This window comes from Tiliqua scincoides, chromosome 5 (genome assembly GCF_035046505.1).
Source record: "Tiliqua scincoides isolate rTilSci1 chromosome 5, rTilSci1.hap2, whole genome shotgun sequence".
Classification (NCBI taxonomy): domain Eukaryota; kingdom Metazoa; phylum Chordata; class Lepidosauria; order Squamata; family Scincidae; genus Tiliqua; species Tiliqua scincoides.
In genome coordinates this window covers 69,746,920-69,773,036 of record NC_089825.1, presented here as the reverse complement: position 1 = coordinate 69,773,036, position 26,117 = coordinate 69,746,920, and the positions used below count along the sequence as shown (strand labels likewise).

The following is a 26,117-nucleotide window of genomic DNA, read 5'->3' as shown; positions in this document are numbered from 1 at the left end:
CATTCCTCAGTCTGGAGAGATTCTTTTGGAGTTCCTTCTGACCTTCACGACCCGGAAAAGCTTTGTGTCATCCATGAACTTGGTCATCTCATTGCTTATCCTTAACTCCAGGTCATTTATGAACAAATTGAAAAGCACCAGTCCCTGGACAGATCCACTTTGTGAAAATTGCCTATTTACACCCACTGTTTCCTTGTCTTCAACCAGTTCCTGATCCATAAGAGGGCAAAACTTCATCACCATTTTGCTTCAATGAAGGATGCACCTACTGGCTTCAAACGGACACAGGCATCAAAACAGTTTGGTTTATATCATTTATTTTTTTCAGTTCATATTGCACATATTAAACTTACTTAGGACCCAACATATCTTCTGGCTTTACCCACTGGTCAAATTGTTCTGATGTAAGAAATCCAAGCTTGATAGCAGTTTCTTTTAACGTCCCCCCTTCTTTATGTGCTGTTTTGGCAATCTTGGCTGCCTTGTCATAGCCTAATATAAAGGGAAGAAGCATTTGAGATTTACTCATCTCCTTGAACCAAGAAACAAGGCAAATCACAATTATTTCTGCTTTACCAATCAGCTAGCAATTTCTGCTGCTATGAGAGTTAGGAGCACAAGGACCAACAGAGGCAGTTTCAAGTTGGAACTAAGCACTACAGCAAATGCAGAGATACCACAGAAAAAAACAGAACCATGTTTTGTATATAGTTCATACACCATCTGGGAGACAACACACAATATGAAGTCTTCGTGCTGTGAGTTTATCTGCTGTAAAGAGGTAAACTCACAAAATAGCAAACATCTCAGACTAAATACTACATCTGGAAGTACTCCAAAGCAAAGCCTTTCATAGTGACAGCACAGTATGGAACAAGAGTCTAACAAAAGACTGACAATTAGAAAATGTTAATAGTAGGTAAGTATTCTGAAACTGAATTCCTGTTCCAAAAACAGAGTCCTGTCCCATGCACTGTTGTGTAACATACATACATAATCAGGTAGATAATTCCTCTTTTCTAACTGTGACCCTTGGACTGGGACATTGGGAACCAGTGGCAATGTTAGCACTTAAGAAAATCTCCTAAAACGCACACCACAAGCAGATTTTTTTGGTGTGGGTTTGTCCCTAGCTTCAAGTATAGAATCATAAAAGCTGCAAGGGCAGTTCCACACACCTAGTGCAGGTACTAGGAAAAATGAAATGGCCGGGGGGGGGGGGGAAGTCATGTGCTTGCCTTTCCTAGGATACAGTAGCTAATTTGGCACAAACAGAAGTGTGAATTAACAGTTGCAGAATCAAGTTGTAGAACTCTAACATGCACACTTCTTCAGGCTTAGATTTAAGCTAATTAAGTCCCTTTGAGTTCTAAAAAAATTAAAATGGCCTAGGACCACATTCTCCAGCTTTGCTAATTTGTGGTTCAAGATCAAGTTAGATACAATGTCAGTAGATCAGTTATCAGATCTTCTGCTGTTTTTAAGAAATTTAAGAGCTTTTGTAATCATGTCCTGTGCCCCCGCAATCTGAGTGGGCCTATAGAGCTGGGAGAAAGGGGAGTAATCCTTCTCCCACACAATTTTCTATACAAATACCCAAACGAGGTGGCCAAACTTTCAACTCACAGATGACAAGCTGCACCTGCTGAAATTCCCTCCTCTACACAATTCCCCCTGGGGGCTGGGGATAAGAATAGGCCCTCAGTTTGGCTGTACTTTTCTTAAGAGGCGACTAAACAGCCACCAGGTAGATGGGACTCGTCAGCCTGGGAAGGCAGCTCATCTGAGAGAAGGAAAACTCTGATCCCAAACCTCCACTGCCTTGTGGCTACATCCAGTTATGGAAAAGGCTTCAGGAGTCAACCTCGAGGCAAAATCTGGAGCCGGAGTCCCTGAGGCAGTTCATGGCTGAACACAGTCACGTTCTGGCAACTCCTGCGATGCTGCTGGAACCAACCGTATTGGCCTCTGCCTTTCCACTGGACCATTTCAGCGACGTGGAGAGGGGGGATTTGCTGCATGGGTAACAGTCTATCCTCCATATCTACTTTACCCAGGCTTCGCGCACTGGAGAGGACACTCTGTTCCAGAACCACCATTCAGAGCGCGATACCATAGTCTTCTGAGACTGAAGGATGCCAACACAATTGTTAAAGGTCCAGGAGCCCTAATGTTGAAAGGTTGACCATCCCTGACCTATATGTTTTTCCACACAGAGCAACAGCAGCAAGGAATGATTTTAAAAACGGAATTACCACATCCCCGTGCCATGGTTTCCATCAGATTTGGGACTGACTGCACCTGCTATTAAACTTGCTTAAATGCATGGAACATGACAGATCATATCTAATTGCAACTTCAAGTAGTAAGAATTTTACATAGGAATTATAGCATTTATTACTGTTGTAACTATCTCCTGGTGACAATATACAAGGTTACACAGATGTATACACCAAAAATGTCATACTAAACCCTGATATTAGTCCCTCTCCTTTTCCACAATCAATATATGGAAGTTTCTTTAACATACAAATAGTGAAACCACAGTGTTTATTGTAAATGCTTTAAGAAGTTAGGTACATTTATACCCTTTTTATTGCATTTCTGTATATAGCCTCTGCATTTGCTACTTGATCAGAGTCTCCCCTATCTCCCTTACAGCATTAATATCTAGACATTATTCTATGAGCATCTGATTCATACTTAAAATATAAGAATTTGAAAAGAATATCATATATTCAAAAGGGACCTCTGTTACGGACTTACCTATGTGGGGATTAAGGGCAGTCACCAACATCAGTGACTCATTCATTAGTTTGTTGATCCTCTCTGTGTTGGCTTCGATTCCAATCACACAATTATCAGTAAAAGAAACACAGGCATCTCCTAAGAGCCTTGCAGAGTGCAGCACATTTTTAATCTAAATTGAAAGAGTCAAGATACTGCCATTAGATGGAAGCCCAATGAACCAAACTGAATGCTATACAAAATTGTCAGTAGAAAATAAAGATGCCAGTCCTTTTGAAACCTTTTACACTTTAACCACAACTAGAATTTCAATTAAAATTATAGTCTGTTTATAAATCACTAAAACTGTTTTTTGAAAATCTAGAAAAATCATCTAAGACTAAGTTTTTGACACACACATGCATGCACATGCTCACCAAGAGAAAATACTTTTAGATTTTATGCTCAAAGTGATGCAGTTTTTGTGATGACAATATGCTATAGAGATGGAAAGCAAGGACATCACTAAATGATAGATCTAAGCATGTTACCACTCTTTGGGAATAGTGTTTGTAGCTTTCATAGCTCACATGTGAAACTCCTTAGCTTAGGACATTTATAGCACAATCTTCTACATGTCTACTCAGAAGCAAGGCCCAGAGTTCCATGGGACTTACTCCCAGGTAAGTACATATAAAATTGCAGCCTTGGGGCCCAATCGAGAGCAGTGTGCACTGGCTCACTGCTAGCATGCACTGTTGCAAACATGCCATAAGGCACATTTGCGAGCATTAATGCTGGTCCAGCACCGGAGCTGACCCAGCATGAGCCTGTACTGGGACAGCGCTGGTTGAAGGCTGGCAGTCCTCTACCCAGCACTCGCTTGGAATACCGGGCAATGGAGGGGGCAGGGAAGAGGCATTCTGGGGTGGGCAGAGAGTGGGGGGGGAAGGCATGGCAGGGGGGAGGGAGTAGGGCAAGAGGGAGTGGGACCAGCAAAGCTCAGCTCTGCCAGATTTGGAGGCCCGACATGAGGCATCCTTACTCTGCACCAGTGAAACAGCTAAAAGAGGTGAGTAGCCCCATTGTGGGGCTGCTTCCCTTACTCGGGAAGGGGACGAATGTAGCTTTCTCTCAAGGAACTTCTGCAGGCTGCCCAGTGCGTTTAGGATGCTGCGGCAGCCCTGCGCACTAGGCGGCTCAGGATTGGGCTGTTAGTCTTACAAAGTTGTCCTGTATGCTAACAATCAATGCTAGAAATTTGATACTAGGGTATCAGTATTTTTTGCAGCAGGGTCTGCAGTATTATCACAGTAGCATGTATTCTGCACTACCAAAATATGCAACCTACACTATATAAAGAAAAAAACCCTGCGTATTTGGTTATTTCACACAATTTCGTCAGCTTTTTCAGTCTATGATAAGGAGCAAGGAAAATAATGAAGCCCTACCCCTGGATTGCTGGCAATCTGTTCAGTCCATTCAGTTGTTGGGAATTTTAAGAACCACTTTTGTAAAACACCTTCTAAAGCCACAAGAATGCTGAATTCTACACCTGGTATTAAATGGTATCAATTGGATTATGCAAATGTGGATGTTGGATGATTGGCCAATGGGATGGAATGTGTAAATTCCCACAAAATTAATGAAAACATGAACAGCATAGGCCTGCAGATTAAGATTGACAGGCAACTAACTGAGAAGCACCTAACTGGCCTGAATTAATCCAAGTCATTTGGACCAGGTGAACTGCATCCTAAAATACTTGGGAATGTACTTGCAGAGCCTCTGTCAAGTACCACAGATGCTCACCTATAAGTCAATCTCACAGATGAGGGCAGGCTTTGAGACAAGAATCATGGAATTTTCTATGACCCTCGGATAAAAGGGGACTAAATTTAGGGAGGTGTCTGACTATAATTTTGTCTGAATTTACCCGAGGCCAGATCCTAAAAATAACTTACCAGGAAGTTACCTTGTTACCTAAGAACTCTATAGTCTAATTTATTAAAAGTACAGTAAAAGGTCATAAGATACATTTTATGCCTTAACTTTTTAAATTCTGGTCTTCACAGCTTTTTTGTAGATGCTATCAGAGTACGTGCACTGTAAATAACATACAGTAGAACCATTAAACAAATCCTTCTCTAAAGTGCCTGGTGTGTTAAGTCAGAGGCTCTACATATAACATACAACTTACAACACATAATTGTGAGTGTGCATAGTATAGAGACAAACAACAAGGAATAACTGACAAGTGAAGCTGCACATAGTTGCAACCCTATTTACTCAGAAGTTGACCCGCTGCTTTCCGTGGGTGCTATTCTTAAGTAATGGTGCACTGAATTGTACAGCGTGGGACTTTGTTTCAGATGGAAATGAGGATTCCATTCTGGTGTTTTAAAAACCAGACCTCTAAACTTGGGGGGGGGGTGTGAAATTCTTTGACTTGCCAGGAACTATTCTGAGGCAGTAGCAAAAAGAAAAAAAGGATGCATTTTACCTTCTCCAAACTGGGAGCTGAAAGGGCTTATGGGAGTTTTAGGCTTTGTGAGGAGCAAGTGCTGCACTTCCATAGCAGCAGCCCACATACAGACTACAATTCCCATAAGCATCTTCCTATCCAGAGAAGAAGCTAAAATGGTTGCCTCTGAATATCGTAATTACTAGTATAATTTCTACTTTTTCCTTCATCCTGTGTCCTGCTTCTCAGTCTAGTCACACACCCCACTTCACTACCCAGCTGCTAAGCTTCCCATAAGCTCCTGCCACATCCACTGTATTGATCCGTGTATGGAACGACCCAGGGTTTCAGGTTCAATTTATAGGCATAGATTTTTGACTTATAGGCGAGTATATGCAGTATCTTTGGGAAATACAAAGACAGGGGAGGTGCTGCTAAGCAGGCTAATATAGTCCTAATCTTTTAAAAGGATTGTCAGTCTGACTTAAATACTAAGAAAATTTAGACAAATAATATTTTATATTAGACAAATAATATAATAACACACAATCTGCACACAGCTGGATAACAACTCTGATTAATAGAAGCCAACAAGGATTTGTCAAAAATAAATTTTGACAGACAAATCTCATCGCCTTTTTTGATCTGGTTACTAGTTTACTGGACAATGGGACTGCTATGGATGTAGTTTATCTTGACTTCAGTAAAGCATTTGACAAGGTTCCCCACATCTTAATCAGCAAGTTGGTAAAATGCAGGATTCAGCCATTTTCAGCAAGAACAATATGGCTCCTTGGGGAGCCCTGGCACATTCAAATGGGGCCACAGACTGAAAACTTTTGTGTTTATGATTTCATGCTTATCTGTTCATATTGTATCCTTGTTTGACAAAGAGCTCCTAAGGCAGTGATTTTCAACCTTTTTCATTTCATGGCACACTGCCAAGGCACTAAAATGGTCAAGGCACACCATGCTGCCAGTGGGGCTCACATCTCCCATTGGCCCTATTAATAAATGACTCCCCCCAAATTCCTGTGGCACACCTGTTGACCACTCACGGCACACCAGTGTGCCATGGCACAGTGGTTGGAAATGGCTGTCCTAAGGGGTCATAGCAAAAAAAGGGTTGTGAATGGCTGGGCTAGATACAATCGTTAGGTAGACAACTGTTTGGATGACAGTACACAAAGGGTGCTCATAAACGGCTTTGCATCCACCTGCAGGACAGTTTTGACTGAGTGCTCCAAGGTTCTGTCTAACACCTTTATCTATGACTTGGATGAAGGGATACAAAGCAGCCTCATCAAATCTGTTGATGAAATCAAGCTAGGAACTTAACAAACTCAATAGAAAGCAGTAGAACCATTCAGAAAGACATTGACAGAATGGAATACTGGGCTAAGATGACGTTCAGTAGGGACAAATGCAAGGTTCTGCACAGAGGCAAAATAACTAAAGAAGCAGGTATAGAATGGGAGATACCTGGGAGCAAAACATGTGAGAGCAATCTTGGAATTGTGATGGATCGAAAGATGAATACGAGTCAGCAGTTTTTGCGGCTACAAAAAAGGCTAACAATTTTAGCCTCCATTAGCAGAATCATAGCTTCCAAGTTGTGAGTAGTGGTTCCAGTTTGGTCAGAACTCATCTGGAGTACCTGTCCAAAGGCACCTCACTTGAGAAAGATGCAGCCAGAGAAGAGTGATGAGGATGAATAGTGGACTGGAGAATAAGCCATAAGGGGAAAGGTTGGAGGATACTTACATCCCAATCCATTGCTTCCCAGCACATAGGGCTGCAGCGGTGCCAAAATGGCGACAGCTGCATCCAGTGGGGCTGGGAAGCAGCGCCAGTTCTCCTTGGGGTGAAGGAGCTTTGTGACACTGAGCGCCACTGCTGGGCCGGTGTGGGCCTGAAAGGATTGGGCCCTTAGTATGTTAAATCTGGAGAAGAGATGGCTGAAAGGGGATATGATAGTGCTTTTCAAATACCTGAAGGCCTATCATATGGAAGAAGGAACAAATTTGTTTTCAACTGCCTCTGAGAGAAGAACTCAAATGGGTACAAACTGCAAGAAAAGAAGAAATTCTTGATCTCACTGGGGATTTTAAAGCAGAAGCTTGACAGGCACAGGCTGGAGATGCTTTAGTAGGATTTCCTGCTACAGGCAAGGGCAGAACTAGATGACCTTCTGGGTCCCTTCCAACTATGATTCTATGAATAGTGCATGTGTGCAGAATCCACACAGCCTTGCCTAATTGTCCAAAGTAATGCAGAAAATGAATAGTGAACAGAGCACTAAGGGGTATTCACAGTGCACTACGCTATTCACTATGAATAGTGAACTTGGTTGCACTACGGGGTCAAAATAAGGAACATCTTTTGACCAGCAGAGGGCATAAAATGTGGCTTCTCAGCTTTTTGTGCGTGCAAGTGCTGCTTTTACAAACACCACTTTCTCCATGGATAGCTACTATGTATGGGAGTGGATCATTTTTACAGTGAAGAAGGCTGTAAGAGGCTTCTTTAAGTGCTGCTGCCTCTTGATTCATCTTCAGCTCTGTCCCCTTCTTGCCCTACCTGCCCTATTTTGATGAGCAAGTCCTAGGCCACTGCACACCTACATCATAATGCCAGTGTCATGAATATGTGCAGTTTAGGCCTAACAGCATGGCAAAGCCTGAACCAAAGTAACCCAGTAACACAGAAGGGGCTTGCATCCTAGCTGCAAGGAATTTACAACTCAATGGAAGGTGATAAATGTAGCACCTCAGTAGCCAGAGAGGTGCCCAGGAATCCCCAGTGGGGAAGGGGAGAACTAAGAGAACTAGCATCCAGCCCCACTTCGAGAAGATTCTGTCCCCAAGAGTTCTGATTGGTCAGTTCAAAAAAGTACAGAGTCACATCATCCTGTAGCATGAGAGGTATAAGAAAAGCCCAAGGGGTGTCTTGCCCTTTGTCTTCGTTTTTGTTCCTTGTCTCTTGGTGAGATAAGTGGTGGGTGCACATCCTGCCCCGCCAGGACCATGTGGCCCATAGGTAACGGGCTGAGGATCTACAAAAGAAGCTGACCCAGGTGAGAATTAGAGAATAACAGAGATAGCCAGTTAGCTTTATTATTTTATGCAGATATGTTTCCTAGAAGTTTTTATGCCTCTAGCATTTGCTGCCTTTTGTACTTTTTGTAACCCTATGTACTTAATAAAGTAGAAATCCTTTTACCATGTTGGTTCATTGTCTGTTGGGGACAAAGGTTCAGAATCCTGCCTAGCCGTTCAGCAAGCTACCAAAAATCCTCATTGTGGACTAGTAACTTGAGGGCGGAGACTTTAGGTAAAGAAAGTGCTCAGTGCCTACAAGTGATATAGTTAAGCCTAGAGGGTCTCAGTTTCCCTGGACTGAGACACTGGCTCTTACAGGGTGGTGGCAGTACTACCGAACAGGGATCTTTGAGGGCTCTAGGGTTCAGAACCAACAACTCTGAGCACCCCAAAACCCTGGGAGTGAGACCAAGTATACGACAGCCAGCACACTGTTGCTCCAGTCATCTCAACTTCCAGCAGAATCAGACCAGACAGAGAAATGCTTCGTGGTCCACACAGCACTTCATGCACACACACTAATCTACATCAACACTTTTTAACTCCTCCCTCCCAATACCAAGTAATCATCTGCAGTAATCGCTACTGCCACAAAAGATAACAGCTGCACATAGGAATGGGTGGCCTGATCCATAACTGTGGCTTTGTTCTGCACCCTCCTTTCCCAACCAGGCCTCTTTTGAAAGGCCAGGAAGCTGTACTGCTACATCTTGCCCACTAGAGCAGCATTGCCCCATCCTTTTCCACTTCCATTGGAGTCAGGTTAGCGCCACATGGTCATCATGGCAATGGAGCCAAGTGTCACCTGCCATACTTGTGAATTACCAGTTATCTACATGGCTGAACTGAAGAGTTCCATTCCAAAGATTAACTTTGCTCAGACTTGTATGGACTAGGTGATTAGAAGGGATGAGAAAATCCAGCATGGCTTGACTCAAGTCGCCGAGTCACCCCCCCCCCACAACTTGACTCGAAAAAGAGTAATAATGGGAGCACTTTCCGAGTCTCCATGTTACCCTTTAGCGACTAATGGACTCGAATCACCCCCCCTTAAAAGACCCGCCTTTAAAAAGTGGAAAAACCGGTGCTACTGTGAGAGAGTGTGTGTGGGAGCTCGCTTTGAACACTCCCCTGATGTCACTGCCCATCTGTAAAGAGGGCAGGAGGAGTGGGAGGGACTGCTAGAGAGTGGGGACGGAAGCAGCAATTGGGAGGAGGAGGGTCATGAACAGTAGCTGGGAGGTTTATCAGGATGACCCGATCCTTGCAGCTCTACTCAGAAGTAGTCCCTCTGCAGCCGCTCATTCAATGATGGTCCCCCTCCCAAGTAACAACAGAGCCATGCCTACAAAGTGTGACTACTCCCCTGCCTCCTCTCTCCCTGGGCTGAGTTGCCCCCTTTAAAAAGCCAGCCATGGGAAAAACAAGGCTGCTGCCCGGGTGTGTGCATGTGTCTTAGAGTTCTCTTTACTCATTCCCCTGCTGCCCCCTTCCATCTGTAAAGAGGTCACGATGGGGTGGGAGGGACTCGGTGAGAGCTGGGATAGAAGTTGCGAGAGGGAGGAGGGTCACAAGCAGCTGGGAGACTTACCAGGACAACACAGTCCTGGCAGTCCTAATCAGAAATAGTCCCATTTTCACCAGCCATTCAATGAGGGTTGCCCCTCCTCTGCTCCTCCTCCTGCCCTCCCTCAGCCAATGGAAATATGATGATGTCAATCCTTTGTCCAATGATTATCCATTCCTTCCTTCCCTCCCATCAGAGACAGGAAAAGAGCCCAGTCCCGCCTCCCTGCTCCTGCTCACATTAGCCCCTTCCTGCCTCACAGCTGGAACTCCCTACTGCTCACCCGTTGGAATACTTGCCCCCACAAGGTTTCCACACAGCAAAAACAGTAAGGAAGCCACCCACCCACCCCCCGACACAGGCAGACTCAAGTTAGCATGTGTGGGGATGAGTGCTGAATCAGGTGGGGCTCTGCCTCGAGTCTTTCAGAGTCTTCCATGCATGTACTCAAGTCGCCAAGTCAGCAAAAATCAGGGTTTTTTTCGATTCACATGCCAGTCACCTGACTCAAGTTCCCAACACTGGTGATTAAGCTGTAATTGTAAATTAAAAATTAAGAGGGACTTGTTGAGCCTCTAACAAAAGTAATCAACCATCAATATGTTTAGTCTCTTTAAAGCCCACTGAAAATATTCCTAACTGCTATTCTACTTTACCACAACTCCATCAAACTTACAATCATTGGCTTGAACACATTCAACTCAAAGTGGCCATTGCTGCCTCCCACTGTAACAGCAGCATGATTTCCCATCACTTGAGCTGCAACCATTGTTATGGCTTCACACTGAGTAGGATTCACTTTTCCTGAATGGAGGGAAGAGAAAAAGGTTGTCAAATAATTTTTCATTAGTCACCTTCAAAAAGCAATCCAATTCTACCCACTTATTCTCTTCAAAGTAACTTTTGTGAATGAGCTATGTATGGTTAAGAGAAAACTATACAAAGTCATAAACATTAAAAAATATATTTCCTGTTTTTCCCACAGTTTGTGGCACAAAGCAGTTCACACTGCTGTTTATTAAAACTGTCAAAATTATATGTAACAAAACTGGGTGCAGCATTCCAGGTGACATCTGACTGGTGCAGAATAAAGTGAAACTATTTTTCATTATCTGAACTCAATGCCTCTGTTAATGCCACCGTCACACCTCGCCATCAAAACACATGATTCTGATTCTTGGTACTTACATGCAGGTCTTTACATTTGTCTCCAGTGAACTTCATCCTGTTGGTTTAGACTCAATAATCAAGTCAAGATCATTTTGAATCCTGATTCAGCCTCCTAGGGCAAAGGTTCTCAACCTTCCCCCACTGCGGTCCACCTATTCTGTGGTGGAGGGCACCACAACCCCTCTTTCACCAGTGCTGGGCTTCCATAGGCTTCAGAAGGTCTCCGCAGGCCTTTGGAAGCAACCCGGAAATAAAGACTCTCCGGCTGCTTCTGGAGGCCTGCAGAGGCCTAGTGAGGTTTTCAATTGCATCCAGAGGGTTCCACTCTGGAGCCAAGAGCACACAAGGGCAGATGGAGGGCCTAACCCAGGATCCACAGGACATCTGATCATGACCAATCAAATGGGTCATGGTCCATAGTTTGAGAAATCCTGTTTTAGGCTGTTAGCTATCCTCCCCACCTCCTGCCATCATCTTTACCTGCAAGTTTGATCTAACCTCTCTCATCCAGGCCATTTATAAAAATGTTGATCAGTTCAGGTGTCAAGGTAGCCCTGTGGCACCCCACTCAAAAACTGTCACAAATCCTGTCTTAAAAAACACTAACATTCAGAAGCAACATTTCCATAAACAGTTTACATCTAAATATTCTGTTCCATCCTATTCCAATACATTGGTATAAGAAAAATTGTGTCACTTATATATTTGTTAACTGGTTGTCACATATATTTGTTGATTAGTACAAAGATGGTTTCTCAAGATTCTTAGCTTTATGTTAACAAGAAAATCAATTGGTCTTGTATATGTTACCTGGCATTATGCTACTTCCAGGTTCGTTTTCAGGCAAAATTAGCTCCCCTAGACCAGATCGTGGTCCAGAACCCAGGAAACGAATGTCATTGGCTATCTTCATCAGGCTGCAAGCCACTGTGTTCATTGCCCCACTCAGTTCAACCAGAGCATCATGAGCAGCTAGGGCTTCAAATTTGTTTGGAGCAGTAACAAAAGGCAAGCCTAAGGAAAGAATAGAGTAAAACAGTATTCTACTGATTCTTACACCTGCTGCACTGCTCAGATCATTTGAAACTGTTTATGATTTGGACGTGCAGTCAATTTATAATCATCTCTGATAACTAACATATAGACAGGCATGCTTTGTCTCCAAGGGCTAACAGAATAATTCATAGATAAAGGGGAAAACAGCCAAAAAATTAGAACACAAAATAAGAATGAAATATCCAATTACAGGACACATTGGATCTATTTTTGAATGGTTTTGCCAAGGCTGAAGACAGATAAACCAGTATTTAGGATTTCAAGGTGACATTGTTATAACTGGGCTACCTTTCTTGTGATGTAGATCCAATCCTCCCTATGCCCCCTAAAATGGGTAAATGACAAGATGGATCATGTCCAAAAGATTCACGAAGGTAACTGGAGTTCAGAACTCAAAGGACATATAGAATAGGGTCCTTGCTTTACAATGGGCTCACAATGCAATCAAATCACTCTACAATGGAATCCCCATGGCAAAATAAGGCTCAACCTAGGATAGATTCTTCACTGTATGAAGGGTTTATGATTGCCTTCAACAGAATCTCATGGGTGACAGAGAAGCCAATCAGTGATGCAAACGTGTGTTTAGCATTGTGGCTGTGTGCATTTGAGAGAAGGAGCAATGCGCAGGCAATGCAAAGCAAATGGAAGATTTTGAAGTGTGGTAGCTCTTAGCTTCTAGCAGGGTGTGCAAAGATACAGTAAATGCAAACTATTTAAGCAGATCTCAACTCCTAGCAGCATTTAATATAATAATGGCTCTGTGTTTGAGGGTAGAAGCAAAGGTTTTGAAGTACAGTAGCTCTCAGTTCCTAGGTGTTTAAAATGCAAAGGTACAGTAAAAGTAAACAACTTTTCCAGTCTAATTTTTTTTAATGTTTATAATCTGCGTTTAACATTTTAAACAATATTTGGTAAAAAAAAAAAAAGTAAAACGTAACTTCACCAACATTTCTTTCTTTTTTACTTTTTATCATGTTTTGATATTCCATATGAAAGTAGTATTTCCATTGTAAAAATCACCTTTCAGAGAAGGAAATAGTTTAGTTCTATAGGAAAGACTTCAACTTTGGAGGTCTTGTAACAAATTACCACAAAACAATGCATTATTGCTGCAGTTTTCAAACTCGCAGTGAGTTTGAATCCTGCAGTAAGTCTTTGCAGGGGTGGGGGAGGCAGCAGCGCGATCCCCAGGACCTTCGGCAGGGCTCCCCGGGTCAGGGAAGGTGACAGCGGAGGGATCGTGCCCCACTGTGCTAAACCGGAAGCGGTGCGTGATCGCCCCACTTCCCCTTTTGACCAGGCTGTAAGGACTGGGGTGCACCCTCCAGTCCCTGCAGCAGCTGTCCCTGGTTGCAGGGAGCCGGGCGTGAGCACCTGCAGGGCTCCTCAGGTCAGGGAAAGTGAGAGTGGGGCAATCGCGCAGGGCTTCCCACACACCCGGGGGGTTGCAGGGGGCTTGGGCAAGTGCACCAAGCCCCTGCAGCCCCCCTGAGCGGTGCGATCCTGAAGATCGCACCGCTGCCTCCTCCCTGCCTCCTGGCTGCCCCTGCCCCTTAAGGGGAGAGGGACCAGGACCCTCAGGCTGGGGCATCGCGACGTCCCAGTTTGAATACCACTGCATAATTGGGTTCACTTTACAGTATTTTCCCAATACAAGGCTGTCTCTGGAGCAGATTACCATTGTAAAGTGAGGGTTCACTGTATTACTAGCTTTTACAGGTCAACCTGCTAATTCTCAAGTTAACAAGACTAATTCCATTTGTGTGATGGTTCATAAGAAGCCTTTTTGCTGCTACACCGTGGTGTCACTAGGGTTTGTGCCATTCGGTGCAGGAGGCCAGTGTGTCATCCCCACAATGGACCTCCTCCTGTGCAGTAGGTGGGGCTATGCGCCAGGCAATGGGCATAGTGATGCACCATTGCCCCACCCCACTGGTTTTATTTTTGGCTATAACTTTTGATAGAATATAGATATTTCAGTGTGGTTTGTTTCACTGCATTCTGCATGAAATTACTCAAATGATATATAACGTGATATTAATTCAAAAATACCAAGATTTTAAGAATTTTGACCAGTAGTGGTGTCACCCCGCCCCAAGTGCATCACCTGGTGCAGCCTGCACCCCCTACCAATGCCACTGCTGCAACAGGATCTTTGATTTAAAAAAAATTGAGGTGAATTAAACAGGAGGGAAAGCTAGAAAGTAGCATTTTTTTTTTCTTGGAAACAAGGAAATGACTCTCGCATCATTCTCTTTTGTTACTTTTCCGCTGGGACTGAGCTTTCTTTTGTATCCTTTCTTACCTGTGAGTGCAGCTACCTTAGCAGCAACCTTCTCAGCAAAACCAATTCTTGTATTTAGTCCTGTGCCAACTGCAGTGCCCCCAGCTGCCAGCTCGTAGATCCGTGGCATGGCTGATTTGATTCTAATGATACCATACTTGACTTGTTGAACATAAGCACTAAACTCCTTGGAAGAGAAAAACAGAGAGACAGACAAGATCATATCAGCCAGCCAATGTAATTTTATTTCACAAGACACATACAATATTCAAAATTAAATGATCTGCAAAAAACAAAGCAAAGCATCCTTCCACCTGCCTCCCCAAAAAGAACCTTTTCATACAAGTTTATTCTCAAATTATTTATACCTGCCCAAGGGTAAGAGGAACGGCATCTTGTGTATGAGTCCGTCCAATTTTAATAATTTTGGAAAACTCTTTTGACTTTACATCAAGGGCATTCTGAAGTTTCTGCAACCCTGGTAAAAGCACCTCATGGACTTCTTGTGCAGCAGCAATATGCATTGCTGTTGGAAATGTGTCATTGGAGCTCTGTAACCATACAAAAATAAGTGACATGCATGATGACAGTCATAACAGTAGCAAAAGCAGGAATAAAAATCATAAGACTTGCTCTAAGCCCAAGATCTAAACCTACAGTCAGTTGGCATCCTTCAGTCTCAGAAGACTATGGTATCGCGCTCTGAATAGTGTTCTGGAATGGAGTGTCCTCTCCAGTGCGCGAAGCCTGGGTAAGGTAGATATGAAGGATAGACTGTTACCCATGCAGCAAATCCCCCCCTCTCCACATCGCTGAAATGGTCCAAAGGAAAGGCAGAGGCCAATACGGTTGGTTCCAGCGGCATCGCAGGAGTTACCAGAACGGGACTGTGTTCAGCCATGAACTGCCTCAGGGACTCCGGCTCCGGATTTTGCCTCGAGGTTGACTCCTGAAGCCTTTTCCATAACTGGATGTAGCCACAAGGCAGTGGAGGTTTGGGATCAGAGTTTTCCTTCTCTCAGATGAGCTGCCTACCCAGGCTGACAAGTCCCATCTAGGTGGCTGTTTAGTCGCCTCTTAAGACAAGTAGAGCCAAACAGCCTATTCTTATCCCCAGCCCCCAGGGGAACATGTAGTTCCCTGTACATGTACACCTACATGTAGTTTAGAATAATATAGGGAAAACAATTCCATCTAGGAAATAATGGAATGATTGCATTCTTGCATACCACATATACATGCTGTAAAATGTAACACTTGAAGAGAGTAGTCTACCCATATCACTAATTTTATACTGAAACACAAAGAACAATTCAGCATTCCAAGCAAGTCATTTGAAGCAGTTTAAAGATTAGGTTCAATTCTTTACTCATTTTGCTCAAATGTGTTTTGAAAAGCTGATGACAAAACAACTGCCCACATACCATGTGAAAAATCTGAAGTTTTAAAATGAAACACCTTGCATATTTAAGACCAAGTCAATAATATATTTTGACTTATTAGGCTGTTTCTAATGTCCAAGAATACTGGATAGCAAGAATGTTTGGAAGGATATCTGGTGGCCAATCTTCCCTATAAGCTGTGTGGCAGCATAACAACAATTGAAGCCTAGCACAGCTTCCTTCTTGGCGCTCCAGATCTCAGGAATGGCTATGACATCATTGCCAAGTATTCCACAGCCACCATAATGTTCTGTGCATTCTGGGGAAAATTAGAGGGCATTGATGGTGACCTGACCTGGCTTTTATTAACGTGGTCATTCGGATGTACTGGGTCCTTACTCCCCAGTTTACCTCCCAGAATTTCAATAGCTCTGTTGCTGATAACTTCATTGACATTCATGTTGGTTTGAGTTCCAGATCCAGTCTGCCACACCACCAAAGGAAAATGATCATTTAATTTACCTTCCGACACCTATAAAACAAACACATTACTTTTTATTTTGAGAGTACCATTGGAGCCAGCCCAAACTTTCATACAGGAAGATGGTTGTGTGGAAAATAATTTTTTTTTTTTAAAATTTTTTAAAAAGAAAGATGGTTGTGTCAGGTGAAATTTTCAGGGATAGCAGGGTTTTATTTACAGCCTTTCTCCTCAATGCAACATATGCTACCATATGTAGCTGCAACCATCTACCATCTGCTTAGCAATGTGGCAAAGATTGCACAGCATCATTAGGCACTCTCTCTCACTCTGGTCTCTTTACCACGGTCTCCACATTCTAAGTAGTATGACATCAATGGAACACAGTTAATGTCAGCTTATTCAAAAAGGTTTAGATTTTGAAGTCTAGCTATTTTTCCTTTTTTCATTTATGTAATATGTATTTTTTTAAAGGCATTAGTTTACACCTTGAACAGAAACTACCACTTGTTATCTTAAAGATCAAGTAACTAGCTAACCTCGAAATTAATTCCATTTTGGTTCCACTCACTAGAACACCAATTTAACATTACTGGGCCATACAACAATCACAGCCTTAGATTCTTCAGGCATCAGTGGCTAAACTACACTGAATTAGGGTGGCTGAGTGGCTGAGTTAGAAACATAATCACTATAATTACATACAGTGATGCCTCGCAAGACGAATGCCTCGCGCAACGAAAAACTCGCAAGCTGAAAGCGTTTTGTGATTTTTTTGGTGACTCGCAAGACGAATTTTTCTATGGCCGTGCTTCGCAAGATGAATTTTTTGCTTTTTTTTTTTGGTTTGTTTTAAATCGCGATTTGCAATACGAAAATTTCACAATACGAAACAACTCGTGGAACGAATTAATTTCATCTTGCAAGGCACCACTGTACAGACAAAAACAAGATAAGAGATTTTAAAAACCCAAATTGGAAGATATCTGAGCTGTAGAAGAATTCACATTCCTAAATTTTGCCTGCCAATCTCACCTGCTCCTCTTTTCAGACACTTTACTCAAAAATATAGTTTCTTTAAATATATGTGGAGCGATATGGTGCCCTCATTATCCCCTCAAAAGAATCTCCTGGTTATTGAGTCTATTATCACTTTTTATGTTTATGGATCTGGTTTGGAAGGGCAAAGCAGGTATGCTTGTTGGGCTTTAAAAAGAAATAGTCAGACAATTCCAGGTTTCCTCATCAACTTGGAGTTCAGGAGAGGGTCAGAGAATGCTTGCAAATGTTGGGATGATCTCCACCCTTTCTGCTGCATCAAGTTTGAAGCTTACTCTGCAGATGGTGGTGCTAGAATCACTACAAAAGGCAGTAAAAGTACGTAGACCTCTACGTCAGAATAAAGCAAGAATATTCAATCCAGAAAAGATGGGTTGTATATTAACATATACTTGCTTTACCTTGTCAGACTAATTCAGCTTTTTGTGTCATTGAAATATTAGTCAAAAATACTAGTTTAACACTTTTTTTTTTTACAGGTATTTCTATACTGCCTTTCTTGGTCCTCAGATTTCTCCTTAGACTTTATTCAAGGCGGTTTACACAGGCAGGCAATTTAAATCCCCGTAGGGATTTTTACAATTTGAAAGAAGGTTTCTATCTTTCAAGAAAGCACAACATTCAGGTGTTCCTTTCTTGATCTGGTCGCACATTCTGGCCTCCATCCTCCCACGCTCAGTGTAGATGGAATAGCTCGGCTCAGCTTGTCAGCTGTTTCAAGGTCGCACGGTGGCCTCAAACTGGCGACCTTCGGATTTTATCTTCAGGCAAATATTAAAACTAAATTCTAAGGTTTTAATAGAAGGAATCAAGATCAACTAAGAAGTATTGTCTTTCCCTCATAAGCACTTACAGGGGGAGTTCTTGTTTGCTTGATAAAAGGCTATGTCAAAGGGACTCTTTACTTCTCCCTGGTTTTTGGAAATTTAAAGCAGGAAGCTGTAGGCATTCTGACCAAACACATTCTTAACTCATTACTAACAGTCACACAGGTTAAGCTCATTTCTAGATCCATATTATATTTACATACACTATGTACACAGATTCATTCATTCAGTATCTCAATTTCCATATCAGTATTTCACTTAATTTTAATACTCTAAATGCAGGAAAGCCTTGGGAGAGCAGTTCTATGTCAGAAAGTTGCAACATGAAACACAAGCAATAGTTCTAAACTCAAACTGACAAATGCAGATTCAGAGTAGAAGAGATTTGATTAATCTCTTATAAAATATGGACAAATAATCTACAAATATCTTCTTATATCCTTGTATCTGCTCTCCACTGAAGATCAGAGACACTAGACCAAAGCCTACTGCTTTTCTGTGTGCTGCCCATTTTCTGTCTGATACAACACTTTCTTTCATTTGCATGATGGGAAGCAGTGCAATCTTGCAGACATTAATACCTCATTGCTTATCTATGAATAAAGAAAACAAAATTCTGCAAATGTTGATATCAAGTACAACACCCCAAAAATGTTGCAAATAGCTTTTGCTATTCAAAGGCTGCAATCCTACATATACTTACATGGAATAGCCCTCCCCAAACTCAGTGGGGCTTATACAGAAACTTACAGTGCAATCATATGCAAGTCTACTTAGTACCAAAATAACCGATTAAAGTTTTTTAAAAAAGTGGTTTGTCTTACCTCAGCTGCTGCCTTTATAATTGCGTTAGCAATTTTTGGTTCAAGACCATAATCCTGATTTACTTCAGCAGCTGCTTGTTTCAAGATACCAAATGCTCTTATTACTTGGACCTAAGATTTAAGAGAATAATTTTTAGAGTGAAACTTAAAGACACATGCAATATAGGCTGCCATTTTATTTACTTATGTCTTATAAACTGGTCCAATTCACCCAATCAAGCAAAGTGAAGGAAACTTATCCAATCCCACCTTGCACCCCACTGATGAGACCTTGTTCGTATGATTAAGCTCTATCCAGAGCAACTGATTCACTGATAGCAATTTCATAAAATATTACAGAATAGTTGCAATTTTGAGAGGAATTTGTTTTTGTGACTTAGCCCATATTATCCAGCAAAGAATGTGAACCTTTTTAGCATCCTATCCAAGTATAATTCAAACATGATCAAATCAATTAGCTGCAAGATGCACATAGAATCAGTATGTAATTGCCTATTTCATAGTTATAGTATTAATGTGTGTCTGGCACATTGTCTAAAAATAAGCAACTCAGTTTTAACCCATTTTTGCCCAGCCCACAGGTGTACACATTTGGTCCCTGTTGCATATATGCAACAATGGGCAGAATTGGCTTAAACAAATGTTCAACAGTTTAGAAAGAGTTTTAGTTGAACTTTGAACCTAATGACTTTTAGTTGAACTCAAGAGAACCATAGGGAAGCTGTTATGGCTATTATAATTCAGTTAGACTATTTCATACAGTAACACAGTATGACAACATCAAGTTCTTTACTGTATGTTACAGAATGTTCTTAAAGTGAAAATAATTTAAGTGAATATGTTCCCATGCTAGTTTCAACTGCCCACCCATATCACATTCATCCCATCTCCTCCCAAAACAAAAATACACATAGATTTTTAGTTCTTTTAACAGAATGTTAAAAATATTGCATATTTACCTACTTCACAGGGTCATTTGAAGTGATGTAGATAAGAAGTAGATGTGCAGAGAACCATTAACAGAGTCACAAGCATGCTTTAGGCCTCATACATATACAAACTGAAATATGGGTTAGGGACTCAAAATGAGCTACAGGGTCATACCTGATACTATACCACTTTTTAATCAGTTCCTCTAGCTTATCTTTCCCCAAATTCATGTGTCAAAGGTGGGCGGGGGGTATGATGCTATAGCCCAGGGGTGCCCAAACCCCGGCCCAGGGGCCACTTGCGGCCCTCAGGAACTCACAATCTGGCCCGCGGGGAGCCCCCAGTCTCCAAAGAGCATCTGGCCCTCCGGAGACTTGCTGGAGCCCATGCTGGTCTGACGCAACTGCTCTCAGTGTGAAGATGACTGTTTGACCTCTCACATGAGCTGTGGGACAAGGGTTCCCTCCACTGCTTGCTGTTTCACATCTGTGATGTAGTAGTGGCAGTGAAGGAAAGGCTAGCCTTGCTTTATGCAAGGATTTTTATAGGCCTTGAGCTATTACAATACCTTCATTCAGTCATACAAGTTCCATCTCTAATATATTCATTTATGTAAATTTATCAAATTTGAAATGTAAATTAATTCAGCCCCTGACACAGTGTCAGAGAGATGATGTGGCCCTCCTGCCAAAAAGTTTGGATACCCCTGCTATAGCCCATACCCAATTCCTTAATTATGAGTAACATTACATCTGTATTGTACTTTAAATTTGCTTTCAGAAATTAAATTCAGGTCTGAATTACTTACAGGCATCCGTTCAGTCACACCTCCAATTTTAAAATTCATTGTAGATCTCACAGTCTGGGCACCATAGTATTTGTCATTTGGAACTTTGAGTTCACCAAAGGTGTCGTATTCTATTCTAAAAGAATCTTGACTAGCCTGAATAAGGGGGAGAGGGGACAAATCATAGTTAAAATGGTTGCATCAATAACTGCAAGAGATTTTACAAACTGAGGCATATTTTTCTTGCAGTTTTCAGAAAGAAACCAATTGCCACTGACATGCATACATAAGCACTAACAAACAGCTAACACTTATAAAATATACCAGCTGCAACATGAAAGTGAATTGAATGGTTTCTTAATGGTCTTTAATTAAAGGTTTCAGGTTGATTCTTTAAAAAAATAATGGTTTTAGTGGCATATTCTAAACCAAAAGTAATCACATGGGGCAAAATGAAAATTAAAAGCAGTACTAATTATTTATCAACCAAGATCCAGTTTATCAAAATAAATGGGTTATATGCCTCTTGTGCCTCTAACACAGATCCTTGAGTGTAAATAGTTTTGCCCTCATCCAATTGGTTTTATTTCTTTTTTTCTGATTTTATTCATTGTTTTTATAAATTGTATATTTTATCTATAAATTGTATGTCATTTTGGGCATCTGCTTCATCAGAGGAAAGACATGATAAAAATCTTTCTTAAAGAATTTTTCTTTAGATGAAGTAAAAGCATGAATCCATTGAAGTAAAATGTTGCAACAACTCAAACTCACAGGTATGCATCTTGGTCAGTCATAACCTGTAAGCCTTATTTACAAAGGCAGTCATATTTACTTGCATATAATGTAAGGAGTAATGGGAAGGGTCTAATTTTTAGATAAAACAGGGGGATGTGGGTGAGACAAGCTGAACTCCTCCCTCCATACTATGGACCCAGGCAATCTCCCTGTGTGCTGGGCTAGGAGCAAAAGACAGGAATAAATAGAGCACAAGGAGGTAAGACAAGGGAGGGTTCAGCTCCCAAATCTCTTACATGAACAAAACAAACATATGAGCAAACATGACTGTCCCTAAAACAACTACCAGTAGTCTAGCCCTTATGGGCCCAATCCTATCCAACTTTTCAGCACCGGTGCAGCTGCAGAGTAGCCTTGAGGTAAGGGAACAAATGTTCCCATAACTTTAGGAGGTCTCTGTGACTGCCTCCCCACCACATAATGCAGTGCATGCCCCATGGGCACAGCTGCACCGGCTCTGGAAAATTGGATAGGATTGGGCCCTAAATTAGCCCCAGACAAGAGTTTCTGCACATCTCTGCTTCAACTTGCTTGGTCTCTGGAGGTTTGAAGCACTGTTGATGTTCCTAGCAGCTAACTCTTTACAGCTACTATGTTTTTTTCCTTTAGGTAAGTAATATGTTGTAGTAGGCCATCCAGACATTCTAAACATGAAGAAAAATAAGGTGGTGACTGTCAGGAACCAGCTGCCAGAAACAGTGTTAGTACTTCCAAGTGTGAATTAAACTGCCATGCCCACAGAAGCACAATGAAAAAAATTTAAATAAAAATGCACTATTACCAACAGCTATACAGGTAAGTACTACCATCCCTGAACACCAGGCAATAAAAATTTTTCAGACCAATAGATTTGGGCTGCTATTGTGTATTGTCTTTAAACAAATTTAAATTTAAACAAATATTCCAGTTCAACAAATTTCCATAAAGACTTTGAATTCACTTGAATGTAACATGTTAGATGTGCTTTATTGATTATTTTTCTTATTTTAAAGCTTCAGGTCAAGTTCTTGTGGCTATTACAAAAATTTTGAAGATAGAGCATAGGATACATTATTTTTTCAAGTGCAAAGTTCTCTCTTTCAAAGTTTTCATAACCTGCTCTTTCCAGCTTTAGAGAACCCTGAATAGCTAAACATTTCTCCACAATGCCTTCTTGTCAAGCCACAGTTCAGTTTAGGCAGCTTACTCAACTTTATTTGTACTTTTGCTTTTTAAATATTGACTGTGCTGACTGCACCATAACACTGAGTCATAGCAGAAGATCACCAAGGCTTTTGGGTAGCTTTACAAAGTAGCTTTACCTTAGCATGCAAGATTTACTTTATTCAGACTTCATTTTCATGGGGTTTGGGTTATTATCTGTTTGCAACTAGAGCTAACTATATAACACATACATAAACTGACAACTAAGTCCTATGCAGGATTGGGCTGCTGCACAGAGCCTCCTACAACAGTGGAAAGTACAGTACTTCCACTATTGTAAAATGTCTGTCAATGGAGTGTGCAGTGCCACAACTCTGCCACTGGACCTCGTCACAGCTGGCGGACCAGACTCATAACAAGTGTTTCTCCAGAAATCTTCAACTATTACATGGTTTGAAGATGCACTTTTAAGTGCAGTACTGTTAAGCAACCATGGAAGAAAAAAAAATCACTCTACTACTAGGATCACTTTTAATTACTCATATAGCACCATTAATATATTTGATAGCTTACAAAGAAACAAAGACAGGTAAGATAACTTATAATCTTCTATATGTTGACAAAAAGGAGAAAAAGATGAGGTAAACAGGGGGAGATTATACAATTGTCTCAGTTACACATACTTAAGATTAGTTAAAGTAGGGAAAGAGAACTAGGTGTTGTGCCAAAGGCTTCATAGAAATGATTAAATTTAAAGATGTTCCCAGAGGCCATTCTAAGCATAAAGAGCAGGAAGGAAAAGAGAGCAAGAGGTTCTTGGATGGTGGAGCTAGAGAAGTGAAGTTCATGGATAGGGGAGTATGAGAACTAAGAGGTAGGGAGGGTCATCAACCATGCAAGGTTTTCGAAAGTAAGGAGCTTCTACTGGATAAGAAACCTTCTACTGATGAAGGGATTTAAAGCCATAATATGGTTATTATAATAATTTTGACAGTAGAGTGCCAGATGGAGGTGAGGGTACAGAGATAATCTGATGGAAGACTGAAGAGAAAGTTGCAGATTCAAAGTGAGCATGAACTGGTGTTTAAGTGGAGGGGGTAGAGAGGAGGGCTTGTAATCACTAACTCACATTTGTTTGAAGTTATTATGCCACAAGTTTTTTTTAAAACACTCCTGAATTCTGAATTTTTAAATGTTTAGTGTTTTTAAAAAGGAATGCAGTTACTGATCAATCCAAGTTTTTCCATCCACTCATTAAGGCACAAAATAATTGTCCCAGGGCCTAATGCTATCTAACTTTCCAGTACTAGTGCAGTCACAATGCAGCCCCAAGGAAAGGGAACAAACATTCCCTTACCTCAGTGCTGTTCAAACTGGGGCATCGCGACACCCCAGCCTGAGGGCCCTGGTCTCTGCTCCCTTAAGGGGCGGGGGCAGCCTAGAGGCTGGGGGAAGGCAGCAGCGCGATCCTCAAGATCACACCGCTCAGGGCACTGCAGGGGCTTGGGTGCACTTACCCAAGCCTCCTGCTGCCTCCCTGGGGTGTGGGGAGCCCAGTGCGACTTCTGGCAGGGCTCCCCACAGCAGGGAAAGTGGATGCGGAGCGATCGCGCTCCCAAGCTCCCGCAGCCCCCTGAGCTGCAGCCCCCCTGCCTCCCCCCCCACCTCTAGGCTGCCCCTTCCCCCCACCCCTGCAAAGACTTACTGGCTCTCAAACTCTCCCAGTGAGTTTGAGAACCACTGCCTTACCTGGAGGAGGCCTCCATGGCTATCCCCCTACCATGCACCACTGGCACAGCTGCACCTACACTGGGACACTGGATAGGATTTAACCCTCAAATAGCTGCTAAAAGTTCCTAACATTCCCTCTAAAAAGCATGGGCAACATAGGTCAAGAATGTGTGTGATCTATGAGGCTGTTTGGAGGAATGAGTACATTTGTATTACAATATAACTGCTGAAATGTCAATTGGAAGTAAACACCCACTGCTTTATGCATGCTGCAGTCAAAATACTAGTCAAGTATTATTCAATTTTTTAATAATGAAAGATCCAGCAGCTCTCCAAACATCTCAGGGAAAGCAGAATTAAATGCCTTGTGAGAATGCTTCTAAGAATTAAAAACTAATTCTAAATCTAACTCAGCAGAAACACCTTCTAGCATGAATTTGCACACAAACTCATTTTTCAGGGCTGCCACATTCTTTTGTATCATAATGTATCACATTCTGTATCTACTTGACTTGCTCCACCAAGCTAAACTGTCAACTGCCATGAGGGTCTGTGTCATCTGACATCTGTCATCTAGAAAGGTAACCTGCACTTACTTCCCTCATGTCTCTTTTAGCCTGTAAGCCTTCAGGCCAGGAAACTAAACTTCCATTCTGCATAAAGCACAACACACCTGGAAGACATTACATAAAGAAACCACTACTAGACATAATGCAAAAATTAAAGTAGTAGCTCCTTTAAAAAAAAAGCTGTGTACACAGAGCAACTCTCACTGGGGGCAGGTTTCTTAGAGCTAACATAGCGATCAAGGCCACAAGAGTTGTGTGCCAAGTTAATTCCACTTCAAATCCCAGCTCATCCATGATAACTGAAACACTACAGCATTTCTCTCCCTGCAGTACAGTATTATTTTCTACCCAGCCCACAGGTGTACACATCTGATCCCTGTTGCATATATGCAATGTTGGGCAGAAATGTGTTAAGTTAATAACTGCCTTTCTGTTTCTGATGCTTCTGGACATGGGTCTGAAGTGGAGGCATGCTTCATTCTTAGATATCACAGTGATACAAATAAATTTGGGAGATCAGCTCCTAGAACAGTGGCCAGTCAGTTTCTTTGCAACTGAGCGACAGACCTAAACTTACCTCACCTGACAACTGTAAACAGGGATATGTGGTGGGTGGGGAGGCAGATGAGGCAGAGCCTCCCCACTGGGGTCCTATGAAAAGCGCCGCCGCCATGTGAGGCACCCAAGCATTCACAACCCACGCGCACTGCAGACCTCTGCCGCACCCCAGGCAGACCTCAGTGGGGAGGCTCTGCCTCACCTGCCTCCCCTCCCACCGCACGTCCCTGTCACCTGCAAATACCTGCCTACCGAGCAGCCCTAAGAACAGCCAGGCTGGCTTTTCCCGCCCAGTGGGCAACCCCACCGTGCTGCCCCCCCCGCCTACTCTCCTCCCGCCGCCACCTGCGAACCGGGAAGGCGCGCGCGCGCGCGCTTCCGTCGAGGGGCCGCGAGAGGCATTCCGACGGTTGAAGGTCACCTCTCAGCGTCTCTCTGCGCCCCCCCCCCGGCGCTCACGCGCTCACCATTCTCCGCAGCGGGGCGAGCCGTTGGCAGAACGACAGAAGGGCGCGCGGGGGCAAGCGGCGCACCGGAACCTCCCTCGCGCAGCTCAGGCGCCGGAGACAGTGGAGAGAGCGGTACATGGTGGCTGGAGTATAGGCAGCTGGTGAGAGGAGAAGGGGTGGGGCAGCCAATGGGGTTGAAGGAGCGTA

The 26,117-nt window shown here is 42.5% G+C and overlaps 1 protein-coding gene across 1 annotated transcript; it reads right to left on the bottom strand.

The window, feature by feature from the left end:
- Positions 1–300: 300 nt before the first annotated feature.
- Positions 301–26,117, bottom strand: FH (fumarate hydratase). The gene is made up of 10 exons (XM_066627900.1): positions 25,929–26,117; positions 20,684–20,818; positions 18,946–19,056; positions 16,110–16,286; positions 14,741–14,923; positions 14,394–14,559; positions 11,840–12,043; positions 10,536–10,663; positions 2,767–2,920; positions 301–492 (listed from the first exon to the last, which is right to left on the bottom strand). Exons 1-10 carry the CDS (start codon positions 26,046–26,048, stop codon positions 350–352), a joined length of 1,521 nt encoding a protein of 506 aa, XP_066483997.1. The 5' UTR covers positions 26,049–26,117; the 3' UTR covers positions 301–349.